At 44.5% G+C, this 19,823-nt stretch overlaps 1 protein-coding gene across 1 annotated transcript in view; it reads left to right on the top strand.

Moving 5' to 3' along the window:
• Window positions 1-19,823, top strand: part of TTC34 (tetratricopeptide repeat domain 34) — a 554,282-nt gene that overhangs the window by 410,265 nt on the left and 124,194 nt on the right. Inside the window, exon 6 of the mRNA XM_086920058.1 lies at window positions 17,356-17,629. Within this exon, the coding sequence (XP_086776184.1) occupies window positions 17,356-17,629 (274 nt within the window). The remainder of the gene's footprint in view (window positions 1-17,355; window positions 17,630-19,823) is intronic.

Below are 19,823 nucleotides of genomic sequence, written 5' to 3'. Positions count from 1 at the left end.
GAATTTGTAGGGCCTTTGGGACTCAGAAGAGTCCCACCTACATCTGGGAATTACCGAATCGGTAAAAATACCGATTCGGTATTTTACAGATTCTGTAAATTTACCGATTCGGTAAATTTACAGAATCTGTAAAATCTGGCCCCCTACATCTCAAGATGCCAAATACCGGTCGGAAACGGCCGAATTCGGCCGTTTCCGACAGGTATTTGCCACCTACATCGGGCCCTAGGTGCCTAGGGCCAGATGTACGACCATTCCATTTTGCGAGTCAGAATTGCAATTTTTTGTGACACGCAAAACAGAATGTAATAATGTGTTTCAGACACATTTAGCGATTTCCAGTGGGGTCGCAAATAACCTGCCTCAAATTCATTAGGTAGGTCGAAATTTGCAACCCATTGGGAATGGCTAATAACACAAGGATGGTGGCCTACTGACCATCATGTCTATATTTGCTTTTTAAATAAAGAAACTTTTTTTTTTCAGATGCAGCCTGTTTTCCTTATAGGAAAATGGGATGTGTTTAAAAGAAAAAAAATGCATAGCATTCTTTTCATTTTTTAAGAGCAAGCAGTGGTCCTTGGGGCCACTGCCTGCTCTTAAAAAATATTTTTGCTGCCAAACACAAGGGGGAGGGGTCCCCTGGTGACTCATTCACCTTTGAGACTGGTTTACCCCCAATTTGAAATTGGTTGTAACTGCAATTGTTTTGTGATCGCATTTACCATCGCAAAACAACCATACATCCCCCTGCAACTTGCTATTAGGAAGGAATGCCCTTGGCGTGCCCCTCCCTAATAGCAACTCACAAAGCCTATTTTGGTTACTGAGCCACAAAATAGGGTTTTTAGATGCCACAACCCTTTTTAGCGGTCGCAAACCGCCTGATTTTCAGTTTTGTGGCCGCTAAAATGGCTGTATATCTGGCCCCTAATTCACAAAGGTAAACTTACACTTCTGTGTAAGCCTACTATTATTTTGGTATTCAAAAACTACAAATGTAATTTTATTAATAGTAATTTGACTACTGTGGAGACTCTGCATTTGGGGCGGAGAACTCAGCACATAAAAAGATAGGTGAGGGCTGTTTATGTGCAGAGCCTCCACAGAAATGACATTTCTATTATTAAAATTAAACTCATAATTTGTGAATACCAAAGAAATAGGAAAGTTACACAAAATTGTATGTTTACCTTTGTGAATCAGGCAATACATTTTGAATAAGTGATGCATGTCAAGTTTTCCATAGACACAATTTCAAGCACATTATCTTCTTAGAAATTGAATTTTCCTTGCATTACAGGATTTCCATTTAGATCAAGTCTTCAGGAGAATAATTTGTCTTTTACTATGTAATTTCTGTGATGATACACATACAAATTGACATTTCAATGAATGTATAGAACCCTTTAAAAGAGTTGTTTATCTTTATATTTTATTCACAATCTTACCATTGTAATTCATAACATACCTGGAAGTCTTTTAAATGAAAAACATTTTCTGTGCTCAAAACATCACTGAACCAGGGTTAATTTAAACACCACATGTAGAAACCTATAACACTACTCTGCTATGAAATTTGGTGGTGACCCCTTCCCCTTCCCACAATAGAAGATGGGAACCTGTAGCCCTTTTCTAAAGTATAGCGCAGACCATTCAAAGATGACCATTTGAAAAAGGAAGTGATTATCAATGCCAACAAACTAATACGTGTGAAAGTGTTCACAAAATCTCAAGCCAAACTACCCCTTGTTCTGCCCCTCCCCACTCCTTGCATTGGATTTACTGTTGCATAAATGTTTGCCATTGGGTGTAAGGGCACGGCATAGATGACTGAGCAGTTGTAGTGTGGAAAAGGCCACTTCAATGAAGATGGTGCACATGACAAATATATTATAAACCTAGGTAAATTGTCTTCAAAAACATTTGACCTCACTATACATCAATCTTCACCTAGCGCTTGGTCAACTCCCCACCCCTAATTCTCCCCTACAATTGCCCCATCCTGCCTGCCTCGGAACCTATACACTACATTGTGAATTAACTTAACTTCCTAAACTGTAAACCTTTCAGCCTTCTACAAGTCTCCACTTACTCCCATCCTCCCCTTCAAATTGCTTCACCCACCCTAACAACAATAAAATTGATTCAAACCATGGAAACATAATGACAAACCACCCCCACGGCACCTGCTAATCAGTGACAATACCCCCATACATCAACCCTCCCTGCACACCTGGTCCATGAAAAACTTCCTATATCTAATAAAAAGCCATCCAACCATCTGATAAAAAGTGCACTGGGTGGGCAAGACAAAATGTTTCTGCCCTGACTAGCTGCTACAAGCCACTCTGCCACCTCATTTTAAAATGGTGGGTGGAAGCCGAAAAGCCTCTTTAAAATATGCCTTGCTCATTCCAGCCTACAGAGTAGCCCAACCAGACCTACCTTTTATTTATTTATTTAAGAGTTTTATATAGCACTGACCAGACCCGAAGGTATGGGAGATCTTTACAACATTTATCATGATGCCATCTAACACAAAGTATTTCAATAAACAGCATTGCCTTGTGTCAAATCCATTTCATGGTGGGTGGGACAAGGAGCAAAAGACAGGTGATGTAGATGCCTTCTTATCGAAGCTTCAATATTCTGTGCTGGGCAAGATTCCTGTGACAGAGGGACTCTGTCTCTTTAGGCGGCAGCTGTCTATTCGAATGGGTTCATTTGAATAAGAGATCTTTGAGCTGACTTTTGAAGTTTATGATTGATGGGTTAGTCCTGATGTGGACTGGGATGGAGTTCCAAATTTTGGGCGCATTTCCAGAGAAGGAGTGCAATAAGATTTTTTGTTTGCGAGTTTTTGGGGGAATGAGAAGTAGAGTGTTAGTACTCCTGAGATTCCTTGTCTGGCCTGCCTTATTAAGTTTGGAAGCCAAATAGGCAGGTTTACCAGTGTGAAGAGCTTTATGTGTGAGACAAGCAAGAGAGGGAGAGATGTGGTTGTATTTCTTTACTCCGGTGATCATCCTGGCTGCTGTATTTAGAGTAGATCTGAGAGGAGATAAGCAAGATTTTGCCGTGCCTGTGAGGGTTGTATTCCCGTAGTCCAATCTGGACAGAACCAGGAAGTGTGTCGCCGTTTGCGGTCATTGGGCGGGATGAAGGGTTTTATTTTGTTGAGTAGTTTTAGGTTGAAGAATGCACTCTCTGCAGTGTTCTTGATATGTTTGACCATGTTTAGGTTTGGGTCCAGAGTGATTCCCTAGGATTTTACAGAGTTGGTCAGGGTGAGATTGCAGTTAAGAGCATCAATGGTTTATAACCATTCTGTGACTTGGGGGGTCTGCTCTTTGTTGGATATGAGGAGGATTTCCCTCTTGTCATGGTCAAGGCAAGACTGGCCATAGCTGGCACCGGGCAATTCCCCGGTAGGCGCTAGGGTGGGGGCCAGTTTTGGGCCCCTGGGGGCCGTTTTTGTTACCGGGGTCGGCAATATCACCCCTTGTAACAAAATTGTCCTAAATCGGCCGTCGTAAACTGCTCGACTGCACTCCCCCTCACCCGGGGGGGGGGGAGCAGCTGAGCAGTGTGCCAGAGCAGGTTTCTGTTCCCAGTCCTGCCCTGATCATGGTTGAGTTTTAGGTGATTGTGAGATAGCCAGTGTTGGACTTCTCTTAGAGTGTCATTTACTCTCTGTATGTCTCAGGTTGAGGAAGTTTCTAGGTCGACTGGACTGTTCCACCTGCCCAAAATGCCCGGGGGCACACACTCACAGCAAGAAAACAATTAACATTACCTCCTGTCATCTTCCTCGTCCTGCCACACATATATTATGTAGCAGCCCCATTACCACTTACCCAGCCTCTTAATCTTATACCTGGACCAACCCCACCAATTAGCCTCTGGTGCCACACCTATTCTAAAGGAATGCGCCCCATAATCAAGCCTCATGTAGCCCCAGGTGTGTTAATGTCCCACGCAACACTGAAAATTGAAAAGCTGTTACCATTGACCCAATCTTGATGCTGAAACCCCTTACCACACCCTCTCCCACCTACCTACTGAAACCTATAGCACCATCACACAGGGAAAAAATGGTGTACTGCAATCTCTAACTTGTAGCCCTTTGGCCTTTTTGGGAATTTCTGAGGCTAAGCCAAGTGATTCCAGCCTATGGCTCGACATCCTCCACTTCAGGCCTTCACTACCTCTGTTCCCCTAACAACCCAAAATGCCCCAAAGAACATCCAGCTCATCAACATGGAGCACAAAACTGCCTCACTAATGCTGTGGTAATGCGCTGATCACTTTGCACAGCATGAACCAAAGACGTGGCTTCCTTCTCCTCCGCCCATTACCTATGAATTTCGACCACCCCTCCAGCAATCATTTGCCCAGTTCATAGGCTGTTAAGGTTCAGCCACATAGCAACTAACCAACAAAGGCAATGCCCACCACCTTACCTGCTATTGTAACTCTTAACAGACCTCTGTCTACCATATCCATGATAAACTGTGCTACATTTTCTGTTCTCCACCATGCCTGCTCCTTCCCTCCTCTATATTACACCTCTGGCTCCATAAATTCTGTCCATGCCTATGCATATGCCCTTTTTGTAGACTGACCATTCACCATCCAGTCTTCTCTTTCTCTGCCCCACCTCTGGTCACTTCCCTTTTGTCACTTGCTCCCTTTTCTGCTTCAGCTCCTCCATATCCACCATTCTGTCTGCCACATAAGTCCCCTTCCTTGATCATATCCCCAAACTTGACTCCGTGGCCTCACTCCTCGCTCCCACCCCCTAGAAACCATTACAGGTCGACCTCTTGCTTTGGCATGCTTACCTGGACACAAGGTTAGCGTCTGTTCATTCTATGTCTCTATCCATTTCCCTTACCTCGCATTCTTGCATCTTTTCATTATTGTTTATTTGTTTGATAACGCCAGTGCTTCCTTCGTCCTCTTCTACTTCCTTCCATGTCATTTGTTCCTATATTTTCATTCTCGTTTGTCATTCTCTAGCATTTTGATCGCTCCTTTTCTTCAACCATACTCGCTTCATTACGTATATTATTCCTTTCTCCATCTCTTCCTTTCTTCCTTCCCTTCACTCAAATTGTTTTTATCTTAACCTACGTTTCTTGATCTTGTTCATCCAGCAGTCATTATTTTATCTATTTTGTCTGGCTCCCTCCCTTTTCATTTCCCTTCCTCCATGCATGTCATTCTAACTCCATCTTTCCCTCCTCCATCCCTCCTATGTTCTTCACATTCATCATTTCTTGTTTTTATACTCCCTGGCATATCTGCTCCAGTCCGGGTTTCTTTCTTTACATTCTGAGGCCTATAGTGCTTGCTGATTTTATAATGTGAGGACTGTATGAACCATGTCATGCATGGATAAGAACCATGGGCTCGATTCACAGAACTAATTTAAGACAAAATCCTAAACTTTCTACCATTTTGGTATTCACAGAAGGCACTTACTCATTTTGGTATTCACAGAAGGCACTTACTCATTTTGGTATTCACAGAAGGCACTTACTCATTTCGGTATTCATAAAAGTTAGGAGTCCTAACTTTAGGACTCCTAAATGCCTTCTGTGAATACCGAAAGTCTTAAAGTTAGGATTTTTCTCAGTTTAGGAGTAGTAAAGTTAGGACTCCTAACTTTAGGACTCCTAAATGCCTTCTGTGAATACCGAAAGTCTTAAAGTCAGGATTTTTCTCAGTTCAGGAGTCCTAAAGTTTGGAGTCCTAACTTTACTACTACTAAACCGAGAAACGTCCTAACTTTAAGACTTTCGGTATTCACAGAAGGCATTTAGGAGTCCTAAAGTTAGGACTCCTAACTTTAATACTCCTAAACTGAGAAAAATCCTGACTTTCAGTAATCACAGAAGGCATTTAGGAGTCCTAAAGTTAGGACTCCTAACTTCTGTGAATACCAAAATGAGTAAGTGCCTTCTGTGAATACCAAAATGGTAGTAAGATTAGGATTTTGTCTTAAGTTAGGTCTGTGAATCAGGCCCCATGTCAAGCATGCTGCTCACCTACCTTTCTTTCTCTCTCTCTCTCTGAGTCTAATTATGCCATGTCTCGATCTTCCTTCGGCCACCCATTTTTCCTCTACTATGAATTTTTTCTCACTTCTTCCACGCACAGTTCTCTTTTGCTTTAAATTTTTCTTGTCAACTGTACCTCCGAATTCTCCTTTCCCGATCGTGTATTTTTTTCATACCCCTCCCATCCTCCTTGTTTCCTTACCTGACCCCTTTCTCAAGTTCTTCCTTCCCTCCTTTGATGTTTTGTGTTCTCCTCCAGTTGTATCATGATCCTGTGCTGCATAGAAGCAGAAAGGATCTGTGCTTTTCCTTTTTGCATCATTTGTGTATATTTTAATTCAAAATATCGACAAGTTAGTACAGGTTTTGCTGACAACAAGGCTTGGATAGTAAACACAGGGCAATTAATGCCTCTTTGTGAGTCCGAGCTCTGTTGTCAGCAAAACATGCACTAACTCGGAGACAGGGCTTTAAGTGGGCCGGGTCTCACGGCTACTAAGCACCAGCAGTTTTTTGAAGGGGTGCTCGAAACGGGTCTCTATCAGGCTCTGTTTTGTGCCCTGGCATCGGCGGGCTGTGTTTTTTCCAGACTGCAGTGACAACAGGCACATCGATGTGTCCGGCTCACACTGCTCACTTCTCACTAGTGGAGAAGTTAGGGCATGAGGCATGCCAGGTGCCCGTTGTAAGGGAAGGGAAATCCTTTAAAGAGAGTCATTTTCTCTCTTTTTTAAACTCAGGAGCAGCAACATTGTCGTGGTATCACCAGCGCTTTAGGTGGAAGCTTTTTAAATAATATACAAGCCATAGTTGCTGCTTATTTATCCTATGCAACTAACAACCATTGACAAAGCCAATAGTCCTGACTTGTTGTAGGTATGATGTTACTTGTTGTATCATATATCTGATGCAATGACAGAAACAGAAAAATACAAGTTTGGTCGCTTACTATGCTAAGCACAGATTTTTAGTTTACCTGTTTTTAAGCCACGCCTTTAATTATGACAGACACGCCCCTTTGAGAGACCCACCCCCAGTTTTTTATTCCACCAAAAGTCCTGCTCGGAGATATGTTAATGTATGCGCTCATGACGCCAGCAAAATAGCCCCAGAAGTCTTTCCTCTTCTTCCACTTTATCCACCACGGTTATATCCTTTCAGCAGGTTTTTGTTTCATCCTTCACTCAAACATTCTGCCTCCTTACATCCTTTCTCGTTCTCCTTCTTATTTGCATTGCACATGCAGAAGGCAGTGCCTTCATTTTCTGTCTTCTTTCCCCTTCTTTTTATTGATGGGTTGTGTCAATGTTGCATTCCCTTTAAGATTAGGGTTGGCAATCCAGACGTGGTGAAAGCACAGCTGCTGCTTTCTGTTTCATTTATTTCCTGTTTATGATTGATTAGATGTCCTTCTCAATATGGAGATTAATGTGCTCACCTTTGAGGTTTTCCTTGAAGAGAGTTCTGAAAAAATAGTAAACATGGAAACTCAACAGCTACAAATAATGCTGAAAAATCATCAAAAAAGCAATTTGGGACAGATTTATAGGTAAACAGGCAAACCAAAAGGACACCACATTAGAATGAATTCGAAGTTAATGTATGAGGAACCCCTTAGGTGGCTGGAAGGTTTCATGCTATGAACAACCTGTGTAATGACCTTGGTATATGCTGTGCAATCGACACATATGCATGCATTAAGAGGGGTCTCTTAACACGGGGGCCTATTCACCAAGACATTGTAGAGAATGTAAAGTAACACTCCTGTAGTACTGTTTAAGTACTCTTGACGGCCTATGTGAATCAGCCCTGAAACAACCCACTCCTATTAATAAAAGTGCAAAAATGTCACAGCTCTTTCTATTTGTACTGGTGGTGGACAATTATTCCCTGCAGCTTTATATTTTTTCCCCCACTTAGAGGTTTTGGGACCACATGTACAAGGGTACTTAAAAGACAACTACAAGAGTACTATTTTATATACCCTAAAGTGCCTTTGTCAATAGCCCCTACTTTCTTTTCAAATTCAGCCATCCAGAGAATTTCATTGCCAAGGAAACTTACTATGAGTGTGAAGCTTTTCCTCCTACGGCAGTCCAAACATTGAGTATGACTGAGAAACATAAGATAGTTTGAAAATCTTTTATCAAGACCACCCGGAAACAGTACAGTTTTGTTCGCACACTTTAGATGATTAAAATGCTTGATTGCTTCTTTCTGCAAGTGTTATTTGATAACATTACTCAGAAGGTCAATGTTCCAGAGATGTGTGCTGCCTGCGGGTATTGGATTTGAATTGCAGTATAAAGCAGGTTTGATAAATCGTTCGTCCATTAAAGTTTGTGCTGTGCATTATAGAAGCGGTGAATTTGCTGAACATCTTGGGCTAATAACTATCCCATCATAAGGTAGGTTGGGTTAATGAACCTATTGTGTGGTAGGGCATGCATCCTGCAGACAATCAATATTTTGCAACAAGTGCTACAACTGAGAACAAAAACGTACTTGACCTTTCAACCCCATTTTTAGATCTCGCCTACACAGCGCATGCGCTGTCTCTTGGAGACATGCTGTATCTAGGATATGGCCTTCAAAAAATGCCCATCTTTTTCATTGGTTCCTTTTGCTATTCTTTAGAAATGCTGGCTTTTCATTGGTGAATACACTTAGTAGTCCCTCCTTTTGTGTATCCTCTCATGAGGACTGCCTCTGTTACATGTGTTCTTACTCTTCAGGTTTTTTATACTTTCAGTGCACTCTTTTTTTTGGCTTGCCTCTTTGCTCGGTAAGTGTTCTGTTTCCTTGTGCAATGAAACTTTGGTTCTTTCTTTTGCTTGATGTCCCTTAATCTCCCCATGTCTCCCATCTCCCCTCCCATAACAATGATTGCAGTCCCCCACCACCCCTCCAAGGCCAATGCTTGTTTCACTCGTTTCTTTGTTTTGTTAATTTATACATGATTTGCAGTGCATTGCCCTCATTTACTCTCCCTTTGCTGTCTTCTCCCACCCACCTCGAACAACACTGCTTGCCCGCCCCCACCTCCGAGGTCACTAGATTGGTTTGATATCGTTATTTTAAATTGGTAGCTTTCGTTTATATAGGGCAGGTATCCTGGCGCTTGTGGGAAATGAAAGGATCAGCCCATAATTACAGGATGTTGAGCCAACATCAGACTCGAACATGGATCCCCAGCTCCCCAGTCAGGAGCTCTCACTGCTGCTCCATATCCTTTCCCAAATCCTGTGGCAGGGTGCAGTACCCTGTGGCCAAAAGAGATCCCAAGGAACACCTAGTGACAGCCTGTGGTACTGCACCCTTTTTTCTGCTTTGTGCACAGTAGAACTGTAAATGTTGCTGTACCGACAATAATGTCCTTCATAGCTAAATACTTATAAGGTCCCAAAGGCAAAGATCAATTGAATTGCAAATGCTTGTTTACAGATGCTACAAGCACCATATGCAGAGGACATTTTTTTTTCCTGTAGCACTAATTGAGGTTTAGTCATTCCACAACAGAGAACACTGCCCGCTTTTCCATATAAGTGTGATGCTCTGCTGTTGTCATTCAAAAGATTAGCTAGACTGAGAAACAGTCCATCACGCCCCCTCCCATACCCCCTTCAGGAAGACAGGCAGGAGACTACTTATTCCAATGTGTATAGACTACTATTATAGAAAAATCAATAAGATGGACAGCCATTTTGGGTTAGACCTTATTTGCATTTCCGCATGGTCTAACAACCCAATTCTGAAGCTTTCTTTAGGTATCAAGGGTTACAGTGCAAGCGCTCCAAGAGTTCTAAGGTAGGCCAGTGCAAAATATGATCAATCAATATCAAATTGTTGTGGCCACTAGCCGCTCAATTTCATATGGTCTCCATAACTGGGCCCTCTGGTGTAAGGAATAAACCCCACCCCGTTGAGGTGCCTCAGAATCTCTTTCTAGTAGGTGCTCAATTTCAGACACTTCCATCAAATTTGCACATCATCACCCACCATGCCATAATGTCTCGAATAGTACTTACCTGCACCCAGAAACATCCTACTCAACCTACTCTGGTTTCTGTATATGTGGGTTTCTGTGTGTACACTCCGAGCTATCTTTGGTATGTCTCACCATAGTGATTACCATTGTCTCACCATAGTGATTACCATATCTCTCTTTTTAGTGCCTTTTCACATGTTTTCATGCAGGGCCACTGTTTGGAGGGGATGCATGCTAGCTAGCATTGTGTTTATGTTGGTTGTAAGATCTCTTGTTTGCTCATATTTAGTGAATAATTTCTCAAAAGCTGTCAATTCCCTGATGTCTGCATCCATTAGGATGGGGAACGGGTTCCTGTCTGTTAATAGCAGGTACTAGAAGATTTTAGACTCTCCCACCAAGAAAATCTTTTTCCAATTGTCAAACGTTCTGAACCTTCCCTGACAGAAAAGGCCTCTCACTATTTGACAGTCTCCAACCTTCCTTTTTAGGTCTCGCCTGTCGATGCGCATGCGCATTGAGCAAGCGAGACTATGGGGGCTTATCCACTCTTTATCCACTGCAAGGAATCGTGGTGATTCCTTGCAGTGCCCGTGACTTTTAAGCTCAATGCGCATGCGCATTGAGCTTAAAAGCGCGTGCACATCCGTCTTGTTTTACCCGCTCCGCCCCCTCCCCTTCCCGCCGTGTCGCATTTCTCCTCCCCCCTCCCCTCTCTTCCCTCCGTCTTGTTTGTTATTTTACCCGCTCCGCCCCCTCCCCTTCCCGCCGTGTCGCATTTCTCCTCCCCCCTCCCCTCTCTTCCCTCCGTCTTGTTTGTTTATTTTACCCGCTCCGCCCCCTCCCCTGCCCGCCGTGTCGCATTTTTTTTTAAACCCCCACTTCCCCCCTTTTTGGTTTGGTGTGGGGAATTGTGGCTTGATCTTGTTTTGTTTGTTTGAACTCTGCTGCAAGCTGAGGATTACGTGACTGCCATCGGTTGTCTCGCACTTTTCACGATCCAAATGTATTAATTAACAGTAAGGGAAGAGGAGCTTCATTCTTGATATTTCCCTAGAATATAATTTACCCCACTTTGCAGACACGCACTTTACACCCATTCTGTATGTCACACCTGGCTTTGCAGAACCCACCCCACACACATTTTAAGCGCCACACTTTAGTTACTGTCACAAACACAACATACACACTTTATATATGCAGAGTACTCCCACACAGCCCTTCTTCACTTTAAATGAATCCCAGATTTACGCAACACAGATATCACTACCTCACCCCCAGCACCCCCCACACACACGTTGGAGACCCACCACGCCGACTCAATCCTTCTGGGAACCAGAATGTCTGCGGCACTCTAGCTCCCTCAGCTGCACTTGCACTGCCGGCTGCACGCGGAGCTGCACTCCAACTGGCGCTTCTCAGTTGGCTGCACATGTCGCTGCGCTTGCACTGCCGCCTGCTCAGTTTGGCTGCTTTCCGTGCTGCACTTGCAGTCCCGGCTGCGCAGCCCAGACAGCAGGAAAGCACTAGACAAGGAACGCAAAAACGCCAGTCTCACCAACCATCCCTCCAGTAAGATACATAAACAGAGCACAAAGTTTGCGAACTTACTATTTTGGGGGGTGCTCCCGGGTGCTAATTTTGCTCAAAACTTGACAGAGGATAGGTGAATGCTCCCCAAACTTGAAGTTGCACCGTGTCGTGAATCACTCAGCCTCAACCCGTCCCCCTCAACCCCTCACCCTCACTCACCCTCACTCACCCTCACTCACTCACCCTCAACCCCTCACCCTCAACCCCTCACCCTCAACCCCTCACCCTCAACCCCTCACCCTCAACCCCTCACCCTCACTCGCCCTCACCCTCACTCACCCTCAACCCCTCACCCTCAACCCCTCACCCTCACTCACCCTCAACCCCTCCCCCTCAACCCCTCACCCTCACTCACCCTCACTCACCCTCAACCCCTCACCCTCAACCCCTCACCCTCAACCCCTCACTCACCCTCACTCTCACTCATCCTCACTCAACCACCCTCAACCTCACTCACCCTCAACCCCTCACCCTCACTCACCCTCAACCCCTCACCCTCACTCACCCTCACTCACCCTCACCCTCACTCACCCTCAACCCCTCACCCTCACTCACTCACCCTCAACCCCTCACCCTCAACCCCTCACTCACCCTCACTCTCACCCTCACTCAACCACCCTCAACCTCACTCACCCTCAACCCCTCACCCTCACTCTCTCACCCTCAACCCCTCACCCTCACTCACCCACCCTCAACCCCTCACCCTCACTCACCCTCAATGCCTCACCCTCACTCACTCACCCTCACTCACCCTCAACCCCTCCCCCTCGACCCCTCCCCCTCAACCCCTCACCCTAACCCTCACTCACCCTCCCTCACCCTCAACCCCTCACCCTCAAACCCTCACTCACCCTCAACCCCTCACCCTCAACCCCTCACTCACCCTCAACCCCTCACCCTCACCCTCACTCACCCTCAACCCCTCACCCTCACTCACTCACCCTCAACCCCTCACCCTCACTCACCCTCACTCTCACTCACCCTCACTCAGCCTCAACTACTCCCCCTCACCCTCACTCACCCAAAACCCCTCACCCTCACTCACCCTCAACACCTCACTCACCCTCACCCTCACTCACCCTCAACACCTCACCCTCAACCCCTCACCCTCACTCACCCTCACTCACCCTCACTCACCCTCAACCCCTCACCCTCAACCCCTCACCCTCAACCCCTCACCCTCACTCACCCTCACCCTCACTCACCCTCACTCACCCTCACCCTCACACAGTGCAATAGTTCTCAGACCATTTCAGTTAGAGCTTTTAGAAATGTTTATGGCTTTTTTTATTTGTAATACTTTAGCATTGGCTACAGGAAACAAAAATGCTAAACATTTTTAAAAAAAACCCATAAACAATTCTAAAAGCACTAACTCTAATGGTGCGAGACCTATTGCATTTCCAATGCTTGTTTAAATTCTCCTGACATGGCCGGTTTGAAGTCAGGATTATCATGCATGGTTGTGAAATGAGAATGGAATGTTCTTGATCTAGGAGAAGCAAGACATTACTTGTATAAACTTCTCCAGGTGCCCTAGTGTTAGCAGGATATTGCCTGAGAACCGGTCGGTTTTGTGCACCATGCCTTTGAAGTGTATCCTGTTGATCCCCACAGACAGAACTTTTTTGTTAATGACTCTATTGAGAGAGCAAAGAGAAATGGGGAAAGCGGGAGCCCCTTCTTAAATTTCCTGCTCAGTCTGAAAGACGGTGCTTTATCATCATTTATTATTACCTTGGCAACTAGACTCGCATAGCTAGCTGAAATGCCTCTAAGGTGTAGGTCGAGAAATCCAAATCAGCTTGATCAAATGACTTCTTGGTGTCTAAAGTGAGTATGACCATCTGAACCATGCGCTTCTATGGTTTCTCTATCGGGTGCAGGGCATGCCAAATGTAATCAAAGATCTGACTAGCTTTTATGAAACCTGATTGGTGGGGTTCCACCCAGAAAAACGTCAGTTTCTCCAGCCTATTAGTCAAGACCTTTGTGAAAATCTTAAGAACTAAATTAAGGTATTTGCCACAAGTGGTAAATACCTCCTATTCAAAGTCTGCAGCAGGAAAAGTAGGTATGAATTATGGAGTTGGTTTTTAACACACTGAGTTCTGCATGTTCTGCCTTTTTATCGGGCTTTTTCCCTCCATAAATTTCAGTTAGTTTGTACTGGGATTGAAATTTGCCCCAAACTCATAATGAGGGTCTGAATGTCAACTACACATGATTAAGGGTATCTGTGGGTGGAAATCTGGCCACGGGTGTGCTTTCATTACCACATCACAAGTGTGTCTATTTTCCACTTGGCGATCAATGTTTGATGTTAAATGTTAGAGGTAATATTATTTACTACATGTTGTAATTCCCCCCCCCCTATTCTGAACATCTTGTAATGAGGGCATTAGTTAAAAAAATAACTTTGCCAGATGTTTCTTAATTTATTGGGAAGCAGGGATAAGCATGATTTCAAAGTTGTTGTCTCTTATCTCCATCATACCACTCGGTAGACACATGCTTGTGGTTTGCTGTTCCTGGCTTTTTCCCATCACCCCTATTCTGGCTTTGGGTTCTCATTATCAGCTTGGGGATCTGGGGATGTGTTTGGTTGTAGCGTAAACTGGACGCCCCCTTGTATTTGATTTGTCTTTTCATCTGTTTTATTGTGATATCCTAAGTACACTTGTTCAGTGTACTTAGAGATAACTCCTGGTATAACTGCAGTGAACAATGGTTGAACATGTACATTGCCATCCGGTGGGCACTTCTAAGAATTCTATCTTTCACTGCCAAAGAGACATGTTTCACTAGTATTTACCTCAGGCTGGTTAAAAGCACCCATCTTCAGCCCAGTAGTTAAAATTCTCTGCATCCTCTAGGTTGTCTGAAACATGACCAACAAAATCAATATATTTCATCACTTTCTGCGTTTTCCCTGCTGGTTTGGAATCTACATGTTGTTACTATGCAGTCTGTCCTACAGGTTGTTGTACTTGTCTTTTAGGGCTTTCAGTTTCTCACTTAAGAGTAGGCCTGGGCGAAGCACCACGCTACGCTGCGAAGTTTGCGCACCTTTACACTACGTGATCTGCACGTAGCACAGTGCGAACACGCGTAGCGTAGTGCAGCGGTCATTTTTTGCTTGCTCGCGGTCCTCAATGTCAAGTTGGCGACTGCGAGCAAGCAAAATGACATCCTGGTGAGACTTTTTCCTCGTTTGCGATCAGCAACATCAAGTTGCCGATCGTGAGCGTGGAAAATAAACCTCCCTGCAAGATTCTCAACGCGGGGAGGTCTGTTTTCTCATTGCGAGTGGTCGCGTATGCTCGCGACCGCTCGCGATGAGAATCTACCAGTCCGCGTTGAGAAAGCTGCCGCTCGAGGAAAAATCTTCCCGAGCGGCAGAAAACTACAGCTCGCACTGTGCAAGATGCCATTTTCAATGATTGTATAGTGCCAGATGCTTGTACACACTGTGCAATCATTGAAAACAGCATCTTGCACAGTGCGAACAAGCTAATACGCATTTCGCGTAGTGTTACGCGTAGCTCGCGTAGTGCGAAGTGCATTTCGGTTAGCTCGCGTAGTGCGAAGTACACTTCGCGTAGCTTCACGAAGCGCTACTTTGCAAACTACGCCCAGCCCTACTTAAGAGTTCTATTGTGCCCATCACTGAAATTAAGTCTATCTTTGCTCTCCATTGGCTTTAATGACCTTTCAGTCATCTGACATTTTGGGCAACAACTCTGTTTGTAAAGAGACTTTTTTACCTGAACTTCTAAAAATTTGAAATATTCTCTAAATGACACATTTCCTGAAAGTCCAAAAGCCTCTGATGTTTTCTAAAGGGATTCCGTTTGACATAGTCATCAAAAATATATCCCTTACGTAGAATGCCCATTCATTTCAAAGTCTCCTTGACTTTGGCACAGATGAAACTGCATTAACATTTATTTCTAGCCCCGGGTTCTCTACTATGTCATTCAGCCAAGAATGATTCCTTTATGACTCCTTCATATTGCCCATTTTGCTAGCATGCTGGGAAGAGAGCAATGAGAGGGCAATAGGGGCAAGATTACATATTAGTAGTTTCTGGTATCACTTGAGAAAATCTGAATGTAATAAAAACGGTGATAAAGTTCCGAGGAACAACCAGGATTATGAGTATCCTCTTAATCTTGCAGAATCAAGAAATAACTTGCAGTTGTGGAATATCACACCGGATCCCAGGCTAGTGCTGATATTAGACATGTTATGAGTTAAGCATGCCTATATCTTATGCTTCTCAACTTTATCAGTTTGCTATGCTTCTCTTTACAAAAGAATACGGTACTATAATATTAACAAGCAGTTACCCTGTAGGTTAAATGCTTCTTTGTGACTAGTCAGCTGTCATCTTCAGTGACATTTTGAAGATGCACAGTGGAATATGAGGAACTATCTTAGTGACTAGTGCTATTCCAATGTTCTTATTGTACTATCGTAAAGGCAAGTGGATTTCTCCATGGTAATACAGAAATATATCCTAGCAGAGTGTTTTTACTAAATAGCTTATAGTGATACTGTAAGGTTAGGTGACAATTTTGGTACCACCTTTATCAGTAGTTCTTTAAGCTGAAATATGATACCAATATTCTCCCCAGGAAGTTCATTAGAACTCTTTGCCATCCTAACTTTCCAGTCCTGTAGGGTATGTGTTGGTAGATGCCTTATGTCGGCGTAAATTGGTTATTTAACTAAGACTGTTGTTTAGAAGTGTCTGCTTGCTCTTTACTCTAAGACCCTCTAGACATGTGACCTTCACACACAGCACTCTAGATGGGGTTGCACTTAACACTTAAAGATCCAGAGATTGCTTATATCAGTCAACAGGATCCAGGTTTGAATTAATTTGCTTAAAATTCCAACACCTCCATAACCAGTCTACGTATGTTTTAACAAAATATTCTGACCCCCTACCCACCCAAAACTTAATTGTGGTAGGAAATGGCAAAAGTAACAATATTCTAGTAAACATGTCGAGATTTGTGTTTGAATGTTACCTGGTGTTCATTAAAGCATCAAGGGACTGGAAAACAGTTTGAAAACCTAGGATCACCCATCATTCCATTTATTTTTTACTAAAAAGAGGTCATAGCTCAATGGTGATCCCAACACTTGCTGTTGAATTAAATCCAATCTCACTTTTTTATTTTTTTCTACCTGGCACAAGCAAACATGTCAACACTCCGCACAATTTCACATGAGTACATCAAGGTCCTTCATTGTTTCTTACAATATAGAATCCATACTAGCTTAAAGTGATATAAAGTGACAAAACCTGGTAACTGCAGCACACAGAGTTAGTTCTCCCAGTCTTGCTATTTTAGCCATGCTTCTGTTTTGCTATTATAAGTAAGCTATTAGGCAGACATAATAGGGATTTAGGCCTTTAGCTACTGCTAAAGTGCAAACAATGAATTCCCTAATTTTAGTTTGTAAGTTTTTGAAGATGTATATTTTATTTAGAGTATGTTATATTGCTATGTGAGTATTTTTAAATCGTGTTCACCTGAGTTAAACATTCTGGTAGTGACATCAATCACCAATACTTTATTAAAGACATATTAGAGATTATGACTTTCCTTTATCATACTAGCTGCACTGTACATTTGTTATAGATTCAGAAAAAGGTGGTAGAAATGAATAGCAGATATTTTTTGCATTTAGGAAGCAATACAAGACCTGGTGTTAGCCTTCAAACTGGATCCAGCATCAGTGATTCAGGAAATCCACCCCTTGAAACAGGAAGCTTTGGCAGTGATGATCCAGTGGTTGTTTGAGCACTGCAGGACCGTGCTGTCTGAACTACTGGCCACCAACAAGGATCCTATGAAGGAAGAGACCTACAAAGACCTCCTTGTGATTGGGGAATCTCTGATTAAAATCGATACCAAGAAATTAAATGGGCACATCCTATACACAGACCTCCTAATTGCAAATGGTAAGTTACTTTGTTTATTTTAGACCATTTTTTAACTGAAAGTTGTTTCCAGTAATTAATCTGAGCGAGTGGTTGACGGTGGGTGGCATCGGCACTCATTCTTGGGGACCGGCACTTACTTCAACTCTTCAGGCATTTCCGGGGCGCAAGAAAGAGAAAAACAAATACATGGAAGAGAAGAAGGAAAAAAGTGGTAAAACCATCAAAAAGGGACAGAGCACGAACCTGCAAGAGTGAGATTGAGGAAAAGAGGTGTCTGGTACTGAATTAAAGAGACTTGAGGATGAAACAAGATTAAGTACCTTTGGTAATCCACACACTAACATTTAATAGAACAGGCCATCAATCAATGGATCAATCAATCAGGGTATTGTAAACGCACTATTCACCCGGGAGGGTCTCAAGGTGCTGAGGGGGAGGGGGGTCCGCAGATCTGTGTAGCTGAAGAGCCAGGTCTTGAGGGTCTTCCTGAAGGTGTTCAGGGAGGGGGCGCATCATATGTCTGCCGGTAGCTCGTTCCAGGTCTTGGCTGCAATGTGAGAGAAGGATCTTCCTCCTGCTCTAGCTCTGTGGATGTGCGGGGTTTCGGCCAGTGCGAGGTAGGAAGATCGGAGGTTTCTTTTGGGCACGTGGAAGTTGATTCTGTCGTTGAGGTATTTGGGTCCGTGAGTGAGGATTTTGAAAGTGACTCTTTCTCCATGGGGAGCATGTGAAGACTTTGCAGGTGTTGGCTGATGTGTTCGTGTTGGGGGATGCCGAGGACGCGTCTGGCGACAGTGTTCTGTATTGTCTGGAGTTTGTGGAGTAGGGACTTGCTGATGCTGGCGTAGAGTGCGTTTCCATTGTCCAGTCTGCTGGTGATGAGTGGTGGATGACTGTCTTCCTTGACTCAGGGGGATCCATTTGAAGGTCTTGCGGAGGATGCGGAGGGTGTTAAAGCAGCTGGAGGTGATGTAGTTGACCTGTCGGTTCATGGTGAGTGATGAGTCCAGTACAATGCCGAGGTTCTTGGTGTGGTCTGAGGGAGTAGGTGGGCATCCGAGGGCGGTCGGCCACCAGCTGCTGTCCCATGCAGAAGGGGTGGTACCGAGGATGAGGACTTCTGTCTTCTCGGCATTGAGCTTCAGGCAGCTGTTGGTCATCCAGACTGCAACGTCTTGCATTCCTTTCTGGAAGTTGAGTTTGGAAGTGGTGGGGTCTTTGGTGAGGGAAAGAATGAGCTGGGTATCGTCGGCATAGGATACGATGTTGAGGCCGTGTTGTCGGCGGATGGCTGCGGGGGGGGCATGTAGATGTTGAATAGGGTGGGGCTCAGTGATGAACTCTGTGGGACTCCGCAGGTGATTTTTGTGGGGTCGGAGAGGAAGGGTTGGAGTCTGATCCTTTGGCTTCTTTCGGTGAGGAATGATCGGATCCAGTCCAGGGCTGTTCCTTGTATGCCTGAAACGAGTAGTCTGGCGACTAGTGTGTGGTGGGAGACAGTGTCGAGGGCCCCTGATAGGTCAAGTAGGATGATGGCTGCGGAGTGGCCTTGGTCCAGGAGGGTTAGGATGTCATCTGTGGCAGCAAGTAGGGCAGTCTCTGTGCTGCGGTTGCTTCGGAATCCAGATTGGGACGGGTCGCGGACGTCATCTTCTTCAATGAATTGTGTCAGTTTTCTGTTGACTGTTTTCTCTGCAACTTTGGCTGTGAAGGGGAGGAGCGAGACGGGCCGATAGTTCTTGAGGTCGGTGGGGTCAGCTGTGGGCTTCTTGAGCAGGGGTCTGACTTCTGTGCGCTACCAGTCATCTAGGAAGGTGCCTGTTTGAAAGTGGTGTTGATGATGCATTGTAGTTCGGGTGCGATGGTGGCCTCTGCTCTGTGGTAGATGTGAGGGCGGCAGGGGTCTGTGGGGGACGAGTGGATGCTTTTCATGGTCGAATCGGTGTCTACGGCCGAGATCGGTGTCCAGTTGGAGATGGTGGGCTGGCTGGTGTTTCTGGGGTGCAGGGGCCATCTGTGGCGCCTGGTGGATGGTCGATGAAGATGTCATAGAGGTTTTTGATCTTGAGGTGGAAATAGGTTCCAAGCTTGTCGCAGAGGTCTTGGGATGGGGTGATGTATGTGGCTTCGCTGCATGGGTTGGTTAATTCTTGAATGACACTGAAAAGTTCATTGGAGTTGGCCAGGATTTTGTTGTGGATTAAGTTCCTCT

Source organism: Lissotriton vulgaris, chromosome 5 (assembly GCF_964263255.1).
Source record: "Lissotriton vulgaris chromosome 5, aLisVul1.2, whole genome shotgun sequence".
In the NCBI taxonomy this organism is placed as follows: domain Eukaryota; kingdom Metazoa; phylum Chordata; class Amphibia; order Caudata; family Salamandridae; genus Lissotriton; species Lissotriton vulgaris.
This window is presented reverse-complemented; position numbering and strand designations above follow the sequence as displayed.